The sequence below is a fragment of the Daphnia magna genome, linkage group LG8, assembly GCF_020631705.1.
Source record: "Daphnia magna isolate NIES linkage group LG8, ASM2063170v1.1, whole genome shotgun sequence".
Classification (NCBI taxonomy): domain Eukaryota; kingdom Metazoa; phylum Arthropoda; class Branchiopoda; order Diplostraca; family Daphniidae; genus Daphnia; species Daphnia magna.
In genome coordinates, this window is record NC_059189.1 from 10663568 (window position 1) to 10686848 (window position 23281).

Here is a 23281-nt window from a genome sequence, read left to right on the forward strand (position 1 = left end):
ATAGTTTTTTTCATTTTATATAATAGATTGAATTAAGTACCGGTGTTTTCTTAAATTGGTGTAAATTGTCATCCCATGGGCCTTTGGTTGGCGGTTCCAAAACCCGATCTTGTAATGATCGGGGAAACTATAAGTCCAAAACTTTAAAAAGTTATAGGAATGGATATATCTTGATAAGATATGTCCATTTCTGCAAAAATATTGCTTAAAAAGTACTTATTGGAAGAGTAACCCCAATTTGCCATTTTCCCAGTAGGTCGGTGCGGTTTAGCAGGTATCCGGTAATCCCCACCCCCCAATAATAGGTAATATTTAAATACTTTTTTGCGGGAAAACTATAAGACCAAAATTAATAAATTTTACAGAAATGGATAGCTCTTGATGAGGGCTATCCATTTCGGTAAAATAATTAAGGCAATTTTCATCAACAAAAAAATTTTGGACAAGAAGTTTTTTGTAGTTTTTGCGCTCATTATTTATATTCGATCCTATGGCCGAGCGGTCTAAGGCGCCAGACTCAAGCGAACAGCTTACCTGTAAATGAAGGTATTAAGCATTCTGATCTGCGATAGAAGGCGTGGGTTCAAATCCCACTTCTGACATATCTTTTTTCTGATCTTTTTCCAACTGATTGAATTTTAACACGCAACACACATTTGCAACAAGGTTCAGTTAAAGTTTTCCTTGATCTTCACTAGTTTAAAAAAAAAAAGACTTGTCTATTGGAAGACTTCCCAAATAGCCTTCCACAAGATTATATATCTTGTCGTTCGCCCAACTTACATTCTTGTTACATAAAATATTTGCTTAGATGACGTTAGTGTATGGGCTAATTCCAGCCATCCAAAAAAGTTGGCGAATTTAAACTAATTGCATTTTGAAGTATTTTCAACACCGATGAAGGCCAGTTTGATCCTTTCTTACTGAAAACAAGCGTTCAGTAAATTCATTCATAAGTTCAAAAACAACTAGTTTTTATGAATGTACTTCGCGAACAAAGCTGGACAAAAAAGTGTGGTTAGTGTTCAAAGAGATAGCAATGCAACTGTGGAACTCAGCGAATGCGAGAAAGAAAAAAAAAAGCGTAATGTTCAAACAGCGTTTTAATCGTCATCGGCATCTTGTGCGCCAGCATCACGAGGTTTCGGCCCACCCGCCCTCTTGGCCATGATGATCTGATCCACACGAAGAACGGTACAAGCTGCTGCGGTTGCGTACTTCATGCCCCAATATTTAGCCGCAAACAGGTCGAGCACTCCGATTTCGACAGCATCAATCAAGCCTCCTTGATCCTAACAAATAAACAAAATCACGTATACAACCGGTTTGTTTTCTAAAATATGTGAATAATTAAAACTAACGTCAACGCAGATGCCAGCATTAGCTTTTCCTTCCTGGTGTGCCGCTAGCAAATCGGCCACTGTCTCCGTCGTCTTGAGTCCAGCATTGTCAGACAAGATTCGGGGAAAAGTCTCCAAAGCTTGGGCGAACTTCTGGATGGCATACTGATCCAAACCAGGGCACTTGTCGGCAAACTGGTTAATCTGCCTAGCCAATTCAACTTCCGTCGCTCCGGCTCCGGGTACAAGACGACCATCTCTCGAGAGGACTTTAAAGTTGTTGATCCCGTCGTCAATAGCTCGCTCGATGTCGTCTAGGAAGTTGTCGGTAGCTCCACGAACAATGATAGTAGCGATACGCGACTCCTTCTCATCTTGACGAAAAATGACGACCGCGGTATCTCCGAACTCATCGGTGTAAATGTTGTCAGCATATCCCATTTCCTCAGGTGACGGTGGAGTCTAATAAACGATACCCACTACGTTAACCACAAATTAAATAACGAAAGTTGAATTTAAAATTTACCAAGCGCGGAAGGGCAGTTGCATTGATGGACTTGCACAGCCGACGCAGATCAAATTTGGATTGAAGACGGACACCCATAATACCGTACTTGTTGAGGTAATGCAAGCAGAGATCACCGATCTTGCCACCAGAGACGATAACTTTTACGCCAGTGGCTGCGATAGCAGCAATTTCCTTTTCCAGCATATTCTCTTCTCCGCGTGAGAAATCAATTAGCTCCTTCGAAGACTGAATCAAAACGGTTCCCTTTGTCTCAGTTTGTACCGAATCAATGGGGCAAGTGTAGACCGCGATTTTGGCTTTCTCAGCCCGCGTGATATCACCCTCAACTTGGCGCTTAAAGACCATCCCTTGAACGACTTGCGATTGGTACAAACTGCCACCCAGAATTTTTGAAACACGTACGTTGTCGACGTTGAAGGTCGTTTTCTTGTCTGGCAAGATGGCCACTGTTTTTAAATTCCGAAAAGGTTAGAACACTTCAAGGTTTAATTTTCTGTTTTCTACGCACCACAAGCTTCTGTGATCAGAGGAGTTACCATGTGATCAAGCAGATTACCATACTGCTTGGACATAATAGCAGCTTTAATGGCTTTGGTAATGACGTCCGAGTCTTGAACATCCACAACAGTTTGGCAAACCAAATTAGGCAGAATTTCAAGCGCCTTCTCCAAAGCCTTTTCATAGCCTTCGGCAATTTCATTGGGAGTTAAGCCCATTCGGATAAGAGCTTCAGCTTGCTCTAACAGAGCCCCAGCCAAAATGATGACAAAATTTGTACCATCACCAACTTTTTGCTTTGGCAGCTGGATGTTCAACCTGAACAATTGTGAAATACTTTGTAATCAAAAGAATGTCAACGAATAGGATGAGAAAGTGTATACTTCGAGTTCCCTGATGATAGTTGCAGCATCATTTGTCACAAAGAGTTTTCCCAGATGATTGATTACCATTTTGTTCATCCCAATAGGACCATATGCTGTCTGCACAGTTTCCGCTAACTGCTTGCAAGCTCCAATGTTCCTGATAACTGCTTCTTCTAAACCTTGAAACATCTATTAAGAAAAATTATGTTACTTCAACTCATTATGTTTATTACCATTAAAACATTTATAGACATTCTTGAATCTTTGATTCTTTAAGGACACATTTTTTGAATTTTTTCTAAACCTTCCCCATAATAAGGGCTCGGCAGGACAAATGAAGGCGGCAATCCGCTAAAAATTTTATGAGCAGAGCAGAAAAATGTGGGAGCGGGAAGCAGAAAGCAACGATAGGAGGACTTATGGGTAGGGAGCGAGGGGAAGCCAATAGTAAAGCAGAAACAGTCCCACTGGGATGTACGGGTGACGGTCTCGACCCTTCAAGACCGTCTCGCGGAGACCAAGTTGTGTTGTTCAACATGTAGTAGACTCCTCCTTCCTTGAAGGCGTGGTCTATTCAAATCCCTTCTTCGAGCGTCATTTTCGACCGATTGCAATGCAAGTTATCTATTTATTTGCGAAAAAAACGGCCAATTACGGAACAAAAGTTGCCTATAAAAAAGTAGGTCAAGTGTCGTTTAGGCCCATGGGTTTGTTTCTGTGATGGCGCTACTGTAGAGGACAACAGTGGGGGGAAAATAAGAAAATCTCTTAGGGAATTGATGGGCAATCATCAAAGGAACCTCTTCAGTTCGTGTTTCACCTCGACTAGGAAAAGAACATTAAGAGTTAGTGCAATGTATTACGAAGTAGAAAAAATCATTGACAAAAAGTAAGTTTTTTTCCTATACAGTCATGCTTGCAAGTTTCTTTAGCAGGCAAATGGGTCTATATTCTTTCATTTTGTTTGGACGGAAGGGATACTATGGTGCCTACCATACCCTCGTTTTCTTTCCATTCTTCTCTTCCTCTACGTTTCAGTCAATTTTCCTACTTTTAATTTTGCACTTTTTTCGCGGGTTGCAAAGAAAGAGAAATAGAAATAGCATAAAGGGGTACGGTAGGCACCAAAAAGTATCCCCTCCATCAAAAAGAAATAGAAGGATATAGACCGATTAGCCTGCTAAAGAAACTTCCAAGCATGACTGTATATATTTTTTAAATTTTCAACAACATTATATTATATTTAATCTGCATTAGATTAGTTGCTGAGAAAAAGGGACAAAAACGCGTCTGGTATTTTGTTAAATTTAAAGGTTACCCCCCCGAAGCCAACGAATGGGTTTCGGCAAAACATTCCAGAATGGAAAGATTAGTCCGGGAGTTTCATGCAGCGCAAAAAGCTGCTACAGTGCTGTAAGTAGTTTTGCCATCACTAATTAATTATTAATTAAATTATTATTTAGCAGGATTATGTTATAAATTATTACGTTTTCTTAAACACCAGACAGAATTCTCCACCCCCTTCTTCCTCACCCTTGCCTGACCCCAACCTTCCAGCGAAGAAAAACAAGAAAAAAGGAAGAAGCCTGAAAAAAATGTGCTTAGGCGTAGCAAATGCTATGTGGTAAGTCTTATTTCAGAAAATATTACATCTTTTTATAATTTAAAATTTAGATTTTTTTTACAGTGCAAACAGAAAGGACATCGGTCCTCCAAATTTTGTAGACAAATTGTTTAATTTTATTACTTTTTATGATATTTTACTTTTTTTGTTCAACCAAGATTTTTAAAAACAGTTTCACGATAGGTATTCTGTCTAGATTGAGATGATATTAGTTTCCCTATAAGTATTCTGTCTAGATTGAGAGGATATTAGTTTCCCAGAGGAATCTAGGGTGAGGCAAGTAATATTTTCATAATCACATTTCACTAACTAATTAATTATTAATTAAATTATTATTAAGCAGGATTATGTTATAAATTATTATGTTTTCTTAAACACCAGACAGAATTCTCCACCCCCTTCTTCCTCACCCTTGCCTAACCCCATCCTTCCAGCGAAGAAAAACAAGAAAAAAAGGAAGAAGCCTGAAAAAAATGTGCTTAGGCGTAGCAAATGCTATGTGGTAAGTCTTATTTCAGAAAATATTACATCTTTTTATAATTTAAAATTTAGATTTTTTTACAGTGCAAACAGAAAGGACATCGGTCCTCCAAATTTTGTAGACAAATTGTTTAATTTTATTACTTTTTATGATATTTTACTTTTTTTGTTCAACCAAGATTTTCAAAAACAGTTTCCCGATAGGTATTCTGTCTAGATTGAGATGATATTAGTTTCCCTATAAGTATTCTGTCTAGATTGAGAGGATATTAGTTTCCCGGAGGAATCTAGGGTGAGGCAAGTAATATTTTCATAATCACATTTCACTAACTAATTAATTATTAATTAAATTATTATTTAGCAGGATTATGTTATAAATTATTATGTTTTCTTAAACACCAGACAGAATTCTCCACCCCCTTCTTCCTCACCCTTGCCTAATTCCATCCTTCCAGCGAAGAAAAACAAGAAAAAAAGGAAGAAGCCTGAAAAAAATGTGCTTAGGCGTAGCAAATGCTATGTGGTAAGTCTTATTTCAGAAAATATTTCATCTTTTTATAATTTAAAATTTAGATTTTTTTTACAGTGCAAACAGAAAGGACATCGGTCCTCCAAATTTTGTAGACAAATTGTTTAATTTTATTACTTTTTATGATATTTTACTTTTTTTGTTCAACCAACATTTTCAAATACACTTTCCCGATAGGTATTCTGTCTAGATTGAGATGATATTAGTTTCCCTATAAGTATTTTGTCTAGATTGAGAGGATATTAGTTTCCCGGAGGAATCTAGGGTGAGGCAAGTAAAATTTTCATAATTTCATTTCACCATTACCACTAAATTTGTATCGGTATTGGTAGGGGAGAACGGGGTCAAACTGGACAAAAAATTTCTTTCCTCTTTATTTAGATGTCTATGTTCTTTTTTTAATATTTATTTTTAGTTAATGGTGCAGTACCTTCTTGGGTAACTCCACAATTTTTTTGTAATTTTTAAGTCTTAAAATAAACGAGCTATAAGGATTTTAATGAAGTCGTTTTTTTTTAGTTTTTATTTAAACGGCGGGGCGAAACTGGACAGGGACGGTGTGAGATTGGACACTGCCAGTTTTCCTCATAAGGAGATATAAAATAAATTTAAAAAAATATGGGTAGACTGCTTATTCAATATTTTATTCATTCATATTGAAATATTTGCAATAGAAATGAAAAATAGAGAGTTATGTCATTTTTACGAGATAGGGGGCTGAAATGGACAATTTGTAGGCGGGTAGAGTAAAATGGGAGGGCTTAACAGAGTATCGAGTATCGATTTGTCAAACGGGCGTATATGGCTTCTCCACAAGCACCTCCCACTCCAATATCGAAGTTGTCCGATATGACCCCAAAACTGTGTGTCCAAAATGACCCAACCCGGTGCTATTTAGTATTTCGTTAATAACTTAACACTGGAAAGGCATTAAAATTTAAGTTTTTTATCAATCATTAAAGAAATGAATTGGCTATTTCACATATCATTATTTTATTCATTTGTAGTGTTTTTCACTTTAAAAATGCTTACAGTAATAGGGAAGAATATTACATCAAACAGGGCCATTTTTTAAATTCTGTGATAACAAGAACAATAATGATTCGATTTTAATCAATATTTTTTCTAGAACGTTAAACATTGCAGTCTATACAAAAATTAAAAAAAAAAAAAAATTTTTTCTATAACATGTAGCACTTAGGGTCTTTGTCCAATATGACCCGTGTCCAAGTTGACCCCGTTCTCCCCTACGTTGGTTAAGGACTACATCCAGAGATTTATGGATATGAGTATGTCGGTTCAAGTCTATATTTTATGTCACGTTATCAATGTGAGTAAAATGTTATAAATTTTTTATTTTATCTCTAAGTGAATATGTTTAATCCGTTTATAGTTTTTTTGCCTAAATGATTAATTCAATTAACTACAAGAACAAGAAGAAAATTTTTCATTAACATCATAATAAAACTTATATTTTTTTAACATACTACTTTTTTCTTTTTAACAACTCAATTGCCATATTGCTGTCAAACTAGCACACTTTTCATTTCAAAAACTTGATTTCCTTTAATAAAGAATTGATTTCCTTTTATAAAGAAAACCCCGAGTGCATTGCCCGAGTTTTAATCTTTTTTTGTTTACCCGTCACCCCGTTTGGACACACTAAAGCTCGGGGAAAATGGCGACCCCCGAGTCCATTCCCCGAGTTTTTGTCCCCCGAGCCCCGACCCCCGAGTTTTAGTTACACCCTGGGGCTGCCGCTTTGATTTTGTTTGTTTCTTTCGTGTATTTTTATTATTTACATTTATTGTTTGTTCTTTATTAAGTTTTACAAATACAATATTTTTACTTACATTAATAGTTTTTTTCATTTTATATAATAGATTGAATTAAGTACCGGTGTGTTTTCTTAAATTAGTGTAGATTGTCATCCCATGGGCCTTTGGTTGGCGCCTTGGCGGTTCCAAAACCCGATCTTGTAATGATCGGGGAAACTATAAGTCCAAAACTTTAAAAAGTTATAGGAATGGATATACCTTGAAAAGATATGTCCATTTCTGCAAAAATATTGCTTAAAAAGTACTTATTGGAAGAGTAACCCCAATTTTCCATTTTCCCAGTAGGTCGGTGCGGTTTAGCAGGTATCCGGTAATCCCCACCCCCCAATAATAGGTAATATTTAAATACTTTTTTGCGGGAAAACTATAAGACCAAAATTAATAAATTTTACAGAAATGGATAGCTCTTAATAAGGGCTATCCATTTCGGTAAAATAATTAGGACAATTTTCATCAACAAAAAAATTTTGGACAAGAAGTTTTTTGTAGTTTTTGCGCTCATTATTTATATTCGATCCTATGGCCGAGCGGTCTAAGGCGCCAGACTCAAGCGAACAGCTTACCTGTAAATGAAGGGATTAAGCATTCTGATCTTCGATAGAAGGCGTGGGTTCAAATCCCACTTCTGACATATCTTTTTCAGATCTTTTTCCAACTGATTGAATTTTAACACGCAACACACATTTGCAACAAGGTTCAGTTAAAGTTTTCCTTTATCTTCACTAGTTCAAAAAAAAAAGACTTGTCTATTGGAAGACTTCCCAAATAGCCGTCCACAAGATTATACAGTCATGCTTGCAAGTTTCTTTAGCAGGCAAATGGGTCTATATTCTTTCATTTTGTTTGGACGGAAGGGATACTATGGTGCCTACCATACCCTCGTTTTCTTTCCATTCTTCTCTTCCTCTACGTTTCAGTCAATTTTCCTACTTTTAATTTTGCACTTTTTTCGCGGGTTGCAAAGAAAGAGAAATAGAAATAGCATAAAGGGGTACGGTAGGCACCAAAAAGTATCCCCTCCATCAAAAAGAAATAGAAGGATATAGACCGATTAGCCTGCTAAAGAAACTTCCAAGCATGACTGTATATATTTTTTAAATTTTCAACAACATTATATTATATTTAATCTGCATTAGATTAGTTGCTGAGAAAAAGGGACAAAAACGCGTCTGGTATTTTGTTAAATTTAAAGGTTACCCCCCCGAAGCCAACGAATGGGTTTCGGCAAAACATTCCAGAATGGAAAGATTAGTCCGGGAGTTTCATGCAGCGCAAAAAGCTGCTACAGTGCTGTAAGTAGTTTTGCCATCACTAATTAATTATTAATTAAATTATTATTTAGCAGGATTATGTTATAAATTATTACGTTTTCTTAAACACCAGACAGAATTCTCCACCCCCTTCTTCCTCACCCTTGCCTGACCCCAACCTTCCAGCGAAGAAAAACAAGAAAAAAAGGAAGAAGCCTGAAAAAAATGTGCTTAGGCGTAGCAAATGCTATGTGGTAAGTCTTATTTCAGAAAATATTACATCTTTTTATAATTTAAAATTTAGATTTTTTTTACAGTGCAAACAGAAAGGACATCGGTCCTCCAAATTTTGTAGACAAATTGTTTAATTTTATTACTTTTTATGATATTTTACTTTTTTTGTTCAACCAAGATTTTTAAAAACAGTTTCACGATAGGTATTCTGTCTAGATTGAGATGATATTAGTTTCCCTATAAGTATTCTGTCTAGATTGAGAGGATATTAGTTTCCCAGAGGAATCTAGGGTGAGGCAAGTAATATTTTCATAATCACATTTCACTAACTAATTAATTATTAATTAAATTATTATTAAGCAGGATTATGTTATAAATTATTATGTTTTCTTAAACACCAGACAGAATTCTCCACCCCCTTCTTCCTCACCCTTGCCTAACCCCATCCTTCCAGCGAAGAAAAACAAGAAAAAAAGGAAGAAGCCTGAAAAAAATGTGCTTAGGCGTAGCAAATGCTATGTGGTAAGTCTTATTTCAGAAAATATTACATCTTTTTATAATTTAAAATTTAGATTTTTTTTACAGTGCAAACAGAAAGGACATCGGTCCTCCAAATTTTGTAGACAAATTGTTTAATTTTATTACTTTTTATGATATTTTACTTGTTTTGTTCAACCAAGATTTTCAAAAACAGTTTCCCGATAGGTATTCTGTCTAGATTGAGATGATATTAGTTTCCCTATAAGTATTCTGTCTAGATTGAGAGGATATTAGTTTCCCGGAGGAATCTAGGGTGAGGCAAGTAATATTTTCATAATCACATTTCACTAACTAATAGAGGGAATTCACATCGCGGTTTCGCGTGTCAATTGTTTCGATGTCCGCCATTTTCTCTGGTTGTTTATGTCATGTTTTGCGTTGTCTGTATTGGCTGAAAGTGTTATTTCCCAATACAAAGTGGATTTTGTGAATCAGTGTTTATTTTTTTTCAATTTTTTTTGTGTCAGTTAATTGCTACGTATCTTAGTTAGTATGTGTAGCAATTTCTGTTTCCAGATTACATTTCTTGTATTTTTAAAAAAATCTTTTCTGTAGGGCTGTCAGAAGATAAACGTAAGTATGCAGCAAAACTATTAATAGTAGGTTGTGATTGCCCCTATACAATTCACGAAGAGTATTGGTGCAATGGACTTAGCATCGCAGGAAAAATGCCACTGGTAACCAATCTTGATTTGGTAAATTTCCTGCTATGTTTCAAGTCTCCATACACGCATGAAGATTTAAAGGCTTACAAGGGCCTTGAGACCTACAAGAGATTTATCGATGGGGGAATTGGATCATTTTGTGCAATCAGTCTTTTAAACAAAAATTTTTTGATGAAAGCGAAGGTTATTACTCTTCATTTGTTTATTTGTAACATTACTATAACATATAACTTTTTGTTGTCATAACATATGAATAAATTATACTTCATAATTTGTATTACCTCTTGAACATTTAAAATTACTCTTCTTGACTCTCTATCAGTGTATCGTATTTGAAAAAAAACGAGTATTTTAAAAATACAAATACTATATTTTAAAATACTCGTCCTTCAAAATACATTTTTTCTCCCAAAACCTCAAATACCAAATAAAATAAAATACAAATACAAATACAAATACAAAATACTTTTTTCCTTTATGGAGCAGTTGGACATCCTACGTTGCGCATTCTCCGCAAATACGCAAATCAAATTTGTGTCCAATCTGTGTTACGCTGTCTACAGCGTCTTATGGGAAAACCATTCATTTCACTTTAAAAATATTGTTTTCTTCTCTATAACTATGTTTTACCTCACTGTTGTACCTAACAGTGGATTCGCTATTCATTTGGTGATAATTCACCAATTTAAGTTAAATTTTTAAGTTTTCCTAAAAACCTCCCACGCTTTCCTTCGCAAATTCTGGAGTTGTTGTACTTCGTTTGAACAGTGAATTTTCTTTTTAGGAAAACTTAAAAATTTAGCTCCATCTTTGTGATTCTTTTCACAGTTTCGTACGCAACACTTCATCTTGTTAAACTTACAAGTTTGACGTTTATAGAGTGAACAACAATACACCAGCTAGCTAAAGAATTCGGGTTCTTCTGCTAGCCGGGTCGATCACAAAAAAGGACTCTTAAACAAAAATTAACTACAAATAAATTAGACCTAAAAGGAGATGGAGGGAAAAATTTGGTTATCCAAATATATAATACGTTAAAGAAACTTGTGGTTTAATGAAAACACACACGAGACAAACAGACGACGAAAAATGCAATTGAAAGTTTTGAAACTAGAAAAAGCTATTGCAAAACGTTTTGCAGGTGCAATAACGCTGCCAAAATGAAGTTACTTTCGATTCATACACTGTTGCCAATTTACAAACTTCAAATCTTTGAAAAAAAAGTATTTTGTATTTGTATTTGTATTTTATTCACTTTCAGCGTAAACGAACAATACAAATACAAATACTTTAAATAAGAAACAGCCCAAATACAAATACCGAATAAAATACGTATTTTAAGTATTTTATTTTAAAATAATTTTATTTTAATACCCAAATACGATACACTGCTCTCTATCCATGGCTGACTTAGCGTTAACATACACTTTGTCAAGATTCAGGGATGGGGCCCAGTCTGGGTGTGTTTCTCCAGTGTACTAAAAAGGTTTTCCTGTGTGATTTCAAATAGAAGAATTAGATAGACACATTCACTATTAATAAATTTGTCGAGACTTACCTAGAACAAAATGTGCATTACAAACTGTAATGTTATTTGTTTTTGCAACCCGGGGCACAACAATATTGAAAACCCATGACAGCCCTACAGAAAAGATTTTTTAAAAAATACAAGAAATGTGATCTGGAAACAGAAATTGCTGCACATACTAACCAAGATACGTAGCAATTAACTGACACAAAAAAAAATTAAAAAAAATTAATAACTGATTCACAAAATCCACTTTGTATTGGGAAATAACACTTTCAGCCAATACAGACAACGCAAAACATGACATAAACAACCAGAGAAAATGGCGGACATCGAAACAATTGACACGCGAAACCGCGATGTGAATTGCCTCTATTAATTATTAATTAAATTATTATTTAGCAGGATTATGTTATAAATTATTATGTTTTCTTAAACACCAGACAGAATTCTCCACCCCCTTCTTCCTCACCCTTGCCTAACCCCATCCTTCCAGCGAAGAAAAACAAGAAAAAAAGGAAGAAGCCTGAAAAAAATGTGCTTAGGCGTGTCAAATGCTATGTGGTAAGTCTTATTTCAGAAAATATTACAGCTTTTTATAATTTAAAATTTAGATTTTTTTTACAGTGCAAACAGAAAGGACATCGGTCCTCCAAATTTTGTAGACAAATTGTTTAATTTTATTACTTTTTATGATATTTTACTTGTTTTGTTCAACCAAGATTTTCAAAAACAGTTTCCCGATAGGTATTCTGTCTAGATTGAGATGATATTAGTTTCCCTATAAGTATTCTGTCTAGATTGAGAGGATATTAGTTTCCCGGAGGAATCTAGGGTGAGGCAAGTAATATTTTCATAATCACATTTCACTAACTAGTTAATTATTAATTAAATTATTATTTAGCAGGATTATGTTATAAATTATTATGTTTTCTTAAACACCAGACAGAATTCTCCACCCCCTTCTTCCTCACCCTTGCCTAACCCCATCCTTCCAGCGAAGAAAAACAAGAAAAAAAGGAAGAAGCCTGAAAAAAATGTGCTTAGGCGTAGCAAATGCTATGTGGTAAGTCTTATTTCAGAAAATATTACATCTTTTTATAATTTAAAATTTAGATTTTTTTACAGTGCAAACAGAAAGGACATCGGTCCTCCAAATTTTGTAGACAAATTGTTTAATTTTATTACTTTTTATGATATTTTACTTTTTTTGTTCAACCAAGATTTTCAAAAACAGTTTCCCGATAGGTATTCTGTCTAGATTGAGATGATATTAGTTTCCCTATAAGTATTCTGTCTAGATTGAGAGGATATTAGTTTCCCGGAGGAATCTAGGGTGAGGCAAGTAATATTTTCATAATCACATTTCACTAACTAATTAATTATTAATTAAATTATTATTTAGCAGGATTATGTTATAAATTATTATGTTTTCTTAAACACCAGACAGAATTCTCCACCCCCTTCTTCCTCACCCTTGCCTAATTCCATCCTTCCAGCGAAGAAAAACAAGAAAAAAGGAAGAAGCCTGAAAAAAATGTGCTTAGGCGTAGCAAATGCTATGTGGTAAGTCTTATTTCAGAAAATATTTCATCTTTTTATAATTTAAAATTTAGATTTTTTTTACAGTGCAAACAGAAAGGACATCGGTCCTCCAAATTTTGTAGACAAATTGTTTAATTTTATTACTTTTTATGATATTTTACTTTTTTGTTCAACCAACATTTTCAAATACACTTTCCCGATAGGTATTCTGTCTAGATTGAGATGATATTAGTTTCCCTATAAGTATTTTGTCTAGATTGAGAGGATATTAGTTTCCCGGAGGAATCTAGGGTGAGGCAAGTAAAATTTTCATAATTTCATTTCACCATTACCACTAAATTTGTATCGGTATTGGTAGGGGAGAACGGGGTCAAACTGGACAAAAAATTTCTTTCCTCTTTATTTAGATGTCTATGTTCTTTTTTTAATATTTATTTTTAGTTAATGGTGCAGTACCTTCTTGGGTAACTCCACAATTTTTTTGTAATTTTTAAGTCTTAAAATAAACGAGCTATAAGGATTTTAATGAAGTCGTTTTTTTTTAGTTTTTATTTAAACGGCGGGGCGAAACTGGACAGGGACGGTGTGAGATTGGACACTGCCAGTTTTCCTCATAAGGAGATATAAAATAAATTTAAAAAAATATGGGTAGACTGCTTATTCAATATTTTATTCATTCATATTGAAATATTTGCAATAGAAATGAAAAATAGAGAGTTATGTCATTTTTACGAGATAGGGGGCTGAAATGGACAATTTGTAGGCGGGTAGAGTAAAATGGGAGGGCTTAACAGAGTATCGAGTATCGATTTGTCAAACGGGCGTATATGGCTTCTCCACAAGCACCTCCCACTCCAATATCGAAGTTGTCCGATATGACCCCAAAACTGTGTGTCCAAAATGACCCAACCCGGTGCTATTTAGTATTTCGTTAATAACTTAACACTGGAAAGGCATTAAAATTTAAGTTTTTTATCAATCATTAAAGAAATGAATTGGCTATTTCACATATCATTATTTTATTCATTTGTAGTGTTTTTCACTTTAAAAATGCTTACAGTAATAGGGAAGAATATTACATCAAACAGGGCCATTTTTTAAATTCTGTGATAACAAGAACAATAATGATTCGATTTTAATCAATATTTTTTCTAGAACGTTAAACATTGCAGTCTATACAAAAATTAAAAAAAAAAAATTTTTTCTATAACATGTAGCACTTAGGGTCTTTGTCCAATATGACCCGTGTCCAAGTTGACCCCGTTCTCCCCTACGTTGGTTAAGGACTACATCCAGAGATTTATGGATATGAGTATGTCGGTTCAAGTCTATATTTTATGTCACGTTATCAATGTGAGTAAAATGTTATAAATTTTTTATTTTATCTCTAAGTGAATATGTTTAATCCGTTTATAGTTTTTTTGCCTAAATGATTAATTCAATTAACTACAAGAACAAGAAGAAAATTTTTCATTAACATCATAATAAAACTTATATTTTTTTAACATACTACTTTTTTCTTTTTAACAACTCAATTGCCATATTGCTGTCAAACTAGCACACTTTTCATTTCAAAAACTTGATTTCCTTTAATAAAGAATTGATTTCCTTTTATAAAGAAAACCCCGAGTGCATTGCCCGAGTTTTAATCTTTTTTGTTTACCCGTCACCCCGTTTGGACACACTAAAGCTCGGGGAAAATGGCGACCCCCGAGTCCATTCCCCGAGTTTTTGTCCCCCGAGCCCCGACCCCCGAGTTTTAGTTACACCCTGGGGCTGCCGCTTTGATTTTGTTTGTTTCTTTCGTGTATTTTTATTATTTACATTTATTGTTTGTTCTTTATTAAGTTTTACAAATACAATATTTTTACTTACATTAATAGTTTTTTTCATTTTATATAATAGATTGAATTAAGTACCGGTGTGTTTTCTTAAATTAGTGTAGATTGTCATCCCATGGGCCTTTGGTTGGCGCCTTGGCAGTTCCAAAACCCGATCTTGTAATGATCGGGGAAACTATAAGTCCAAAACTTTAAAAAGTTATAGGAATGGATATATCTTGAAAAGATATGTCCATTTCTGCAAAAATATTGCTTAAAAAGTACTTATTGGAAGAGTAACCCCAATTTTCCATTTTCCCAGTAGGTCGGTGCGGTTTAGCAGGTATCCGGTAATCCCCACCCCCCAATAATAGGTAATATTTAAATACTTTTTTGCGGGAAAACTATAAGACCAAAATTAATAAATTTTACAGAAATGGATAGCTCTTAATAAGGGCTATCCATTTCGGTAAAATAATTAGGACAATTTTCATCAACAAAAAATTTTGGACAAGAAGTTTTTGTAGTTTTTGCGCTCATTATTTATATTCGATCCTATGGCCGAGCGGTCTAAGGCGCCAGACTCAAGCGAACAGCTTACCTGTAAATGAAGGGATTAAGCATTCTGATCTTCGATAGAAGGCGTGGGTTCAAATCCCACTTCTGACATATCTTTTTCAGATCTTTTTCCAACTGATTGAATTTTAACACGCAACACACATTTGCAACAAGGTTCAGTTAAAGTTTTCCTTTATCTTCACTAGTTCAAAAAAAAAAGACTTGTCTATTGGAAGACTTCCCAAATAGCCGTCCACAAGATTATATATCTTGTCGTTCGCCCAACTTACATTCTTGTTACATAAAATGTTTGCTTAGATGACGTTAGTGTATGGGCTAATTCCAGCCATCCAAAAAAGTTGGCGAATTTAAACTAATTGAATTTTGAAATATTTTCAACACCGATGAAGGCCAGTTTGATCCTTTCTTACTGAAAACAAGCGTTCAGTAAATTCATTCATAAGTTCAAAAACAACTAGTTTTTATGAATGTACTTCGCGAACAAAGCTGGACAAAAAAGTGTGGTTAGTGTTCAAAGAGATAGCAATGCAACTGTGGAACTCAGCGAATGCGAGAAAGAAAAAAAAAAGCGTAATGTTCAAACAGCGTTTTAATCGTCATCGGCATCTTGTGCGCCAGCATCACGAGGTTTCGGCCCACCCGCCCTCTTGGCCATGATGATCTGATCCACACGAAGAACGGTACAAGCTGCTGCGGTTGCGTACTTCATGCCCCAATATTTAGCCGCAAACAGGTCGAGCACTCCGATTTCGACAGCATCAATCAAGCCTCCTTGATCCTAACAAATAAACAAAATCACGTATACAACCGGTTTGTTTTCTAAAATATGTGAATAATTAAAACTAACGTCAACGCAGATGCCAGCATTAGCTTTTCCTTCCTGGTGTGCCGCTAGCAAATCGGCCACTGTCTCCGTCGTCTTGAGTCCAGCATTGTCAGACAAGATTCGGGGAAAAGTCTCCAAAGCTTGGGCGAACTTCTGGATGGCATACTGATCCAAACCAGGGCACTTGTCGGCAAACTGGTTAATCTGCCTAGCCAATTCAACTTCCGTCGCTCCGGCTCCGGGTACAAGACGACCATCTCTCGAGAGGACTTTAAAGTTGTTGATCCCGTCGTCAATAGCTCGCTCGATGTCGTCTAGGAAGTTGTCGGTAGCTCCACGAACAATGATAGTAGCGATACGCGACTCCTTCTCATCTTGACGAAAAATGACGACCGCGGTATCTCCGAACTCATCGGTGTAAATGTTGTCAGCATATCCCATTTCCTCAGGTGACGGTGGAGTCTAATAAACGATACCCACTACGTTAACCACAAATTAAATAACGAAAGTTGAATTTAAAATTTACCAAGCGCGGAAGGGCAGTTGCATTGATGGACTTGCACAGCCGACGCAGATCAAATTTGGATTGAAGACGGACACCCATAATACCGTACTTGTTGAGGTAATGCAAGCAGAGATCACCGATCTTGCCACCAGAGACGATAACTTTTACGCCAGTGGCTGCGATAGCAGCAATTTCCTTTTCCAGCATATTCTCTTCTCCGCGTGAGAAATCAATTAGCTCCTTCGAAGACTGAATCAAAACGGTTCCCTTTGTCTCAGTTTGTACCGAATCAATGGGGCAAGTGTAGACCGCGATTTTGGCTTTCTCAGCCCGCGTGATATCACCCTCAACTTGGCGCTTAAAGACCATCCCTTGAACGACTTGCGATTGGTACAAACTGCCACCCAGAATTTTTGAAACACGTACGTTGTCGACGTTGAAGGTCGTTTTCTTGTCTGGCAAGATGGCCACTGTTTTTAAATTCCGAAAAGGTTAGAACACTTCAAGGTTTAATTTTCTGTTTTCTACGCACCACAAGCTTCTGTGATCAGAGGAGTCAAGAATGACTCATTACCATACTGCTTGGACATAATAGCAGCTTTAATGGCTTTGGTAATGACGTCCGAGTCTTGAACATCCACAACAGTTTGGCAAACCAAATTAGGCAGAATTTCAAGCGCCTTCTCCAAAGCCTTTTCATAGCCTTCGGCAATTTCATTGGGAGTTAAGCCCATTCGGATAAGAGCTTCAGCTTGCTCTAACAGAGCCCCAGCCAAAATGATGACAAAATTTGTACCATCACCAACTTTTTGCTTTGGCAGCTGGATGTTCAACCTGAACAATTGTGAAATACTTTGTAATCAAAAGAATGTCAACGAATAGGATGAGAAAGTGTATACTTCGAGTTCCCTGATGATAGTTGCAGCATCATTTGTCACAAAGAGTTTTCCCAGATGATTGATTACCATTTTGTTCATCCCAATAGGACCATATGCTGTCTGCACAGTTTCCGCTAACTGCTTGCAAGCTCCAATGTTCCTGATAACTGCTTCTTCTAAACCTTGAAACATCTATTAAGAAAAATTATGTTACTTCAACTCATTATGTTTATTACCATTAAAACATTTATAGACATTCTTGAATCTTTGATTCTTTAAGGACACATTTTTTGAATTTTTTCTAAACCTTTCCCCATAATAAGGGCTCGGCAGGACAAATGAAGGCGGCAATCCGCTAAAAATTTTATGAGCAGAGCAGAAAAATGTGGGAGCGGGAAGCAGAAAGCAACGATAGGAGGACTTATGGGTAGGGAGCGAGGGGAAGCCAATAGTAAAGCAGAAACAGTCCCACTGGGATGTACGGGTGACGGTCTCGACCCTTCAAGACCGTCTCGCGGAGACCAAGTTGTGTTGTTCAACATGTAGTAGACTCCTCCTTCCTTGAAGGCGTGGTCTATTCAAATCCCTTCTTCGAGCGTCATTTTCGACCGATTGCAATGCAAGTTATCTATTTATTTGCGAAAAAAACGGCCAATTACGGAACAAAAGTTGCCTATAAAAAAGTAGGTCAAGTGTCGTTTAGGCACATGGGTTTGTTTCTGTGATGGCGCTACTGTAGAGGACAACAGTGGGGGGAAAATAAGAAAATCTCTTAGGGAATTGATGGGCAATCATCAAAGGACCCTCTTCAGTTCGTGTTTCACCTCGACTAGGAAAAGAACATTAAGAGTTAGTGCAATGTATTACGAAGTAGAAAAAATCATTGACAAAAAGTAAGTTTTTTTTCATATATATTTTTATTAAATTTTCAACAACATTATATTATATTTAATCTGCATTAGATTAGTTGCTGAGAAAAAGGGACAAAAACGCGTCTGGTATTTTGTTAAATTTAAAGGTTACCCCCCCGAAGCCAACGAATGGGTTTCGGCAAAACATTCCAGAATGGAAAGATTAGTCCGGGAGTTTCATGCAGCGCAAAAAGCTGCTACAGTGCTGTAAGTAGTTTTGCCTTCACTAATTAATTATTAATTAAATTATTATTTAGCAGGATATGTTATAAATTATTACGTTTTCTTAAACACCAGACAGAATTCTCCACCCCCTTCTTCCTCACCCTTGCCTGACCCCAACCTTCCAGGGAAGAAAAATAAGAAAAAAAGGAAGAAGCCGGAAAAAAATGTGCTTAGGCGTGGCAAATGCTATGTGGTAAGTCTTATTTCAGAAAATATTACATCTTTTTATAATTTAAAAATTATATTTTTTTTACAGTGCAAACAGAAAGGACATCGGTCCAAATTTTGTCAACAAATTGTTTAATTTTTTTACTTTTTATTATATTTTTTTATGATACTTTTTTTGTTCAACCAAGATTTTAAAATATACAGTTTCCCGATATGTATTCTGTCTAGATTGAAATGATATTAATTTCCCGATAGGTATTCTGTCTAGATTGAGAGGATATTAGTTTCCCGAAGGAATCTAGGGTGAGGCAAGTAAAATTTTCATAATTACATTTCACCATTACCACTTAATTTGTATCGGTATTGGTACGGTGGTTAAGTACTACATCTAGAGATTCATGGATATGAGTATGTCGGTTCAAGTCTATTTTTTATGTCATGTTATCAATGTGAGTAAAATGTTATAATTTTTTTATTTTATCTCTAAGTGAATATGTTTAATCCGTTTATAGTTTGTTTTGCCTAAATGATTAATTCAATTAACTACAAGAACAAGAAGAAAATTTTTCATTAACATCATAATAAAACTTATATTTTTTTAACATACTACTTTTTTCTTTTTAACAACTCAATTGCCATATTGCTGTCAAACTAGCACACTTTTCATTTCAAAAACTTGATTTCCTTTTGTAAAGAATTGATTTCCTTTTATAAAGAAAACCCCGAGTGCATTGCCCGAGTTTTAATCTTTTTTTGTTTACCCGTCACCCCGTTTGGACACACTAAAGCTCGGGGAAAATGGCGACCCCCGAGTCCATTCCCCGAGTTTTTGTCCCCCGAGCCCCGACCCCCGAGTTTTAGTTACACCCTGGGGCTGCCGCTTTGATTTTGTTTGTTTCTTTCGTGTATTTTTATTATTTACATTTATTGTTTGTTCTTTATTAAGTTTTACAAATACAATATTTTTACTTACATTAATAGTTTTTTTCATTTTATATAATAGATTGAATTAAGTACCGGTGTGTTTTCTTAAATTAGTGTAAATTGTCATCCCATGGGCCTTTGGTTGGCGGTTCCAAAACCCGATCTTGTAATGATCGGGGAAACTATAAGTCCAAAACTTTAAAAAGTTATAGGAATGGATATATCTTGATAAGATATGCCCATTTCTGCAAAAATATTGCTTAAAAATTACTTATTGGAAGAGTAACCCCAATTTGCCATTTTCCCAGTAGGTCGGTGCGGTTTAGCAGGTATCCGGTAATCCCCACCCCCCAATAATAGGTAATATTTAAATACTTTTTTGCGGGAAAACTATAAGACCAAAATTAATAAATTTTACAGAAATGGATAGCTCTTGATAAGGGCTATCCATTTCGGTAAAATAATTAAGACAATTTTCATCAACAAAAAAATTTTGGACAAGAAGTTTTTTGTAGTTTTTGCGCTCATAAATTTTATTCGATCCTATGGCCGAGCAGTCTAAGGCGCCAGACTCAAGCGAACAGCTTACCTGTAAATGAAGGGATTAAGCATTCTGATCTTCGATAGAAGACGTGGGTTCAAATCCCACTTCTGACATGTCTTTTTTCTGATCTTTTTCCAACTGATTGAATTTTAACACGCAACACACATTTGCAACAAGGTTCAGTTAAAGTTTTCCTCGATCTTCACTAGTTCAAAAAAAAAAAAAAGACTTGTCTATTGGAAGACTTCCCAAATAGCCGTCCACAAGATTATATATCTTGTCGTTCGCCCAACTTACATTCTTGTTACATAAAATATTTGCTTAGATGACGTTAGTGTATGGGCTAATTTCAGCCATCCAAAAAAGTTGGCGAATTTAAACTAATTGAATTTTGAAATATTTTCAACACCGATGAAGGCCAGTTTGATCCTTTCTTACTGAAAACAAGCGTTCAGTAAATTCATTCATAAGTTCAAAAACAACTAGTTTTTATGAATGTACTTCGCGAACAAAGCTGGACAAAAAAGTGTGGTTAGTGTTCAAAGAGATAGCAATGCAACTGTGGAACTCAGCGAATGCGAGAAAGAAAAAAAAAAGCGTAATGTTCAAACAGCGTTTTAATCGTCATCGGCATCTTGTGCGCCAGCATCACGAGGTTTCGGCCCACCCGCCCTCTTGGCCATGATGATCTGATCCACACGAAGAACGGTACAAGCTGCTGCGGTTGCGTACTTCATGCCCCAATATTTAGCCGCAAACAGGTCGAGCACTCCGATTTCGACAGCATCAATCAAGCCTCCTTGATCCTAACAAATAAACAAAATCACGTATACAACCGGTTTGTTTTCTAAAATATGTGAATAATTAAAACTAACGTCAACGCAGATGCCAGCATTAGCTTTTCCTTCCTGGTGTGCCGCTAGCAAATCGGCCACTGTCTCCGTCGTCTTGAGTCCAGCATTGTCAGACAAGATTCGGGGAAAAGTCTCCAAAGCTTGGGCGAACTTCTGGATGGCATACTGATCCAAACCAGGGCACTTGTCGGCAAACTGGTTAATCTGCCTAGCCAATTCAACTTCCGTCGCTCCGGCTCCGGGTACAAGACGACCATCTCTCGAGAGGACTTTAAAGTTGTTGATCCCGTCGTCAATAGCTCGCTCGATGTCGTCTAGGAAGTTGTCGGTAGCTCCACGAACAATGATAGTAGCGATACGCGACTCCTTCTCATCTTGACGAAAAATGACGACCGCGGTATCTCCGAACTCATCGGTGTAAATGTTGTCAGCATATCCCATTTCCTCAGGTGACGGTGGAGTCTAATAAACGATACCCACTACGTTAACCACAAATTAAATAACGAAAGTTGAATTTAAAATTTACCAAGCGCGGAAGGGCAGTTGCATTGATGGACTTGCACAGCCGACGCAGATCAAATTTGGATTGAAGACGGACACCCATAATACCGTACTTGTTGAGGTAATGCAAGCAGAGATCACCGATCTTGCCACCAGAGACGATAACTTTTACGCCAGTGGCTGCGATAGCAGCAATTTCCTTTTCCAGCATATTCTCTTCTCCGCGTGAGAAATCAATTAGCTCCTTCGAAGACTGAATCAAAACGGTTCCCTTTGTCTCAGTTTGTACCGAATCAATGGGGCAAGTGTAGACCGCGATTTTGGCTTTCTCAGCCCGCGTGATATCACCCTCAACTTGGCGCTTAAAGACCATCCCTTGAACGACTTGCGATTGGTACAAACTGCCACCCAGAATTTTTGAAACACGTACGTTGTCGACGTTGAAGGTCGTTTTCTTGTCTGGCAAGATGGCCACTGTTTTTAAATTCCGAAAAGGTTAGAACACTTCAAGGTTTAATTTTCTGTTTTCTACGCACCACAAGCTTCTGTGATCAGAGGAGTCAAGAATGACTCATTACCATACTGCTTGGACATAATAGCAGCTTTAATGGCTTTGGTAATGACGTCCGAGTCTTGAACATCCACAACAGTTTGGCAAACCAAATTAGGCAGAATTTCAAGCGCCTTCTCCAAAGCCTTTTCATAGCCTTCGGCAATTTCATTGGGAGTTAAGCCCATTCGGATAAGAGCTTCAGCTTGCTCTAACAGAGCCCCAGCCAAAATGATGACAAAATTTGTACCATCACCAACTTCTTGCTCTTGCATTTGGGAACCCAGGATCATCATCTTGGCAGCTGGATGTTCAACCTGAACAATTTTGAAATACTTTGTAATCAAAAGAATGTCAACGAATAGGATGAGAAAGTGTATACTTCAAGTTCCCTGATGATAGTTGCAGCATCATTTGTCACAAAGAGTTTTCCCAAATGATTGATTACCATTTTGTTCATCCCAATAGGACCATATGCTGTCTGCACAGTTTCCGCTAACTGCTTGCAAGCTCCAATGTTCCTGATAACTGCTTCTTCTAAACCTTGAAACATCTATTAAGAAAAATTATGTTACTTCAACACATTATGTTTATTATCATTAAAACATTTATGGACATTCTTGAATCTTTGACTCTTTAAGGACACATTTTTTTGAATTTTTTCTAAACCTTCCCCATAATAAGGGCCCGGCAGGACAAGAAGGACTAATTTCCCATTTCATTTTAGGTTTCGAAAAATTGTGCAAACGTCATGCAACCCAGACGGTCAGTCTTGAATAGTGTCAGTTGGATCGATAGTTTCAGAGATTATTCTTACCCGCGAACCCTCCTTCATCATTTGCTGGAAGCCGGGTGGTTTGGGTACGTGCATCGCCATTTTACTGAGAAATTTAGGAACGACTTGATTAAATGGAAACACTGGACAAAAAGACGTTGAAAATAGGAGTTGCCCTGTCGAAGCAACGTGCAGATTCTACCGGGTGACAATGGCTTCGTCTGTCTTAACAGCGTTGACTAATAGTATAGTCATG

At 36.3% G+C, this 23281-nt stretch overlaps 4 protein-coding genes, 1 long non-coding RNA gene and 1 pseudogene across 7 annotated transcripts; 3 read left to right on the top strand and 3 right to left on the bottom strand.

Moving 5' to 3' along the window:
* Window positions 1–969: 969 nt before the first annotated feature.
* Window positions 970–2958, bottom strand: LOC116934343 (T-complex protein 1 subunit theta). The gene is given in 6 exon segments (XM_032941899.2): window positions 970–1292; window positions 1362–1802; window positions 1867–2315; window positions 2378–2664; window positions 2666–2685; window positions 2751–2958. Coding segments are annotated over 6 exon segments (1557 nt in total). The 5' UTR covers window positions 2922–2958; the 3' UTR covers window positions 970–1103.
* Window positions 2959–3201: 243 nt separating this feature from the next.
* On the top strand, window positions 3202–5529 carry LOC116928384. 2 transcript variants are annotated; one of them, XR_006650477.1, is made up of 5 exons: window positions 3202–3621; window positions 3990–4145; window positions 4237–4858; window positions 4921–5359; window positions 5423–5529. XR_006650477.1 is itself a non-coding variant. In XM_045178076.1 (3 exons), the coding sequence occupies exons 1-3, from the start codon at window positions 3512–3514 to the stop codon at window positions 4358–4360; spliced, it is 390 nt and encodes a 129-aa protein (XP_045034011.1). In that variant the 5' UTR covers window positions 3202–3511; the 3' UTR covers window positions 4361–4872. The 2 variants fall into 2 exon arrangements, 1 of the variants encoding a protein (XP_045034011.1); XM_045178076.1 differs by lacking the exons at window positions 4921–5359; window positions 5423–5529 and having other exon boundaries at window positions 4237–4872.
* A 2816-nt stretch (window positions 5530–8345) lies between these two features.
* On the top strand, window positions 8346–9575 carry LOC123475436. The gene is made up of 3 exons (XR_006650479.1): window positions 8346–8495; window positions 8587–8707; window positions 8771–9575. It is a non-coding gene; the product is annotated as an uncharacterized LOC123475436 (long non-coding RNA).
* Window positions 9576–15819: 6244 nt separating this feature from the next.
* LOC123475437 lies at window positions 15820–17802 on the bottom strand (annotated as a pseudogene).
* A 244-nt stretch (window positions 17803–18046) lies between these two features.
* Window positions 18047–19095, top strand: LOC116928381. Of its 2 annotated transcripts, none has more exons than XM_045178079.1 (4): window positions 18047–18466; window positions 18536–18691; window positions 18782–18902; window positions 18966–19095. In XM_045178079.1, exons 1-4 carry the CDS (start codon window positions 18357–18359, stop codon window positions 19011–19013), a joined length of 435 nt encoding a protein of 144 aa, XP_045034014.1. In that variant the 5' UTR covers window positions 18047–18356; the 3' UTR covers window positions 19014–19095. The 2 variants fall into 2 exon arrangements, with proteins under 2 accessions (XP_045034014.1, XP_045034013.1); XM_045178078.1 differs by having other exon boundaries at window positions 18786–18902.
* A 1733-nt stretch (window positions 19096–20828) lies between these two features.
* LOC116928365 (T-complex protein 1 subunit theta) lies at window positions 20829–23245 on the bottom strand. The gene is made up of 6 exons (XM_032935440.2): window positions 23068–23245; window positions 22633–22803; window positions 22237–22567; window positions 21726–22174; window positions 21221–21661; window positions 20829–21151 (listed from the first exon to the last, which is right to left on the bottom strand). The coding sequence occupies exons 1-6, from the start codon at window positions 23125–23127 to the stop codon at window positions 20963–20965; spliced, it is 1641 nt and encodes a 546-aa protein (XP_032791331.2). The 5' UTR covers window positions 23128–23245; the 3' UTR covers window positions 20829–20962.
* Window positions 23246–23281: the final 36 nt, after the last annotated feature.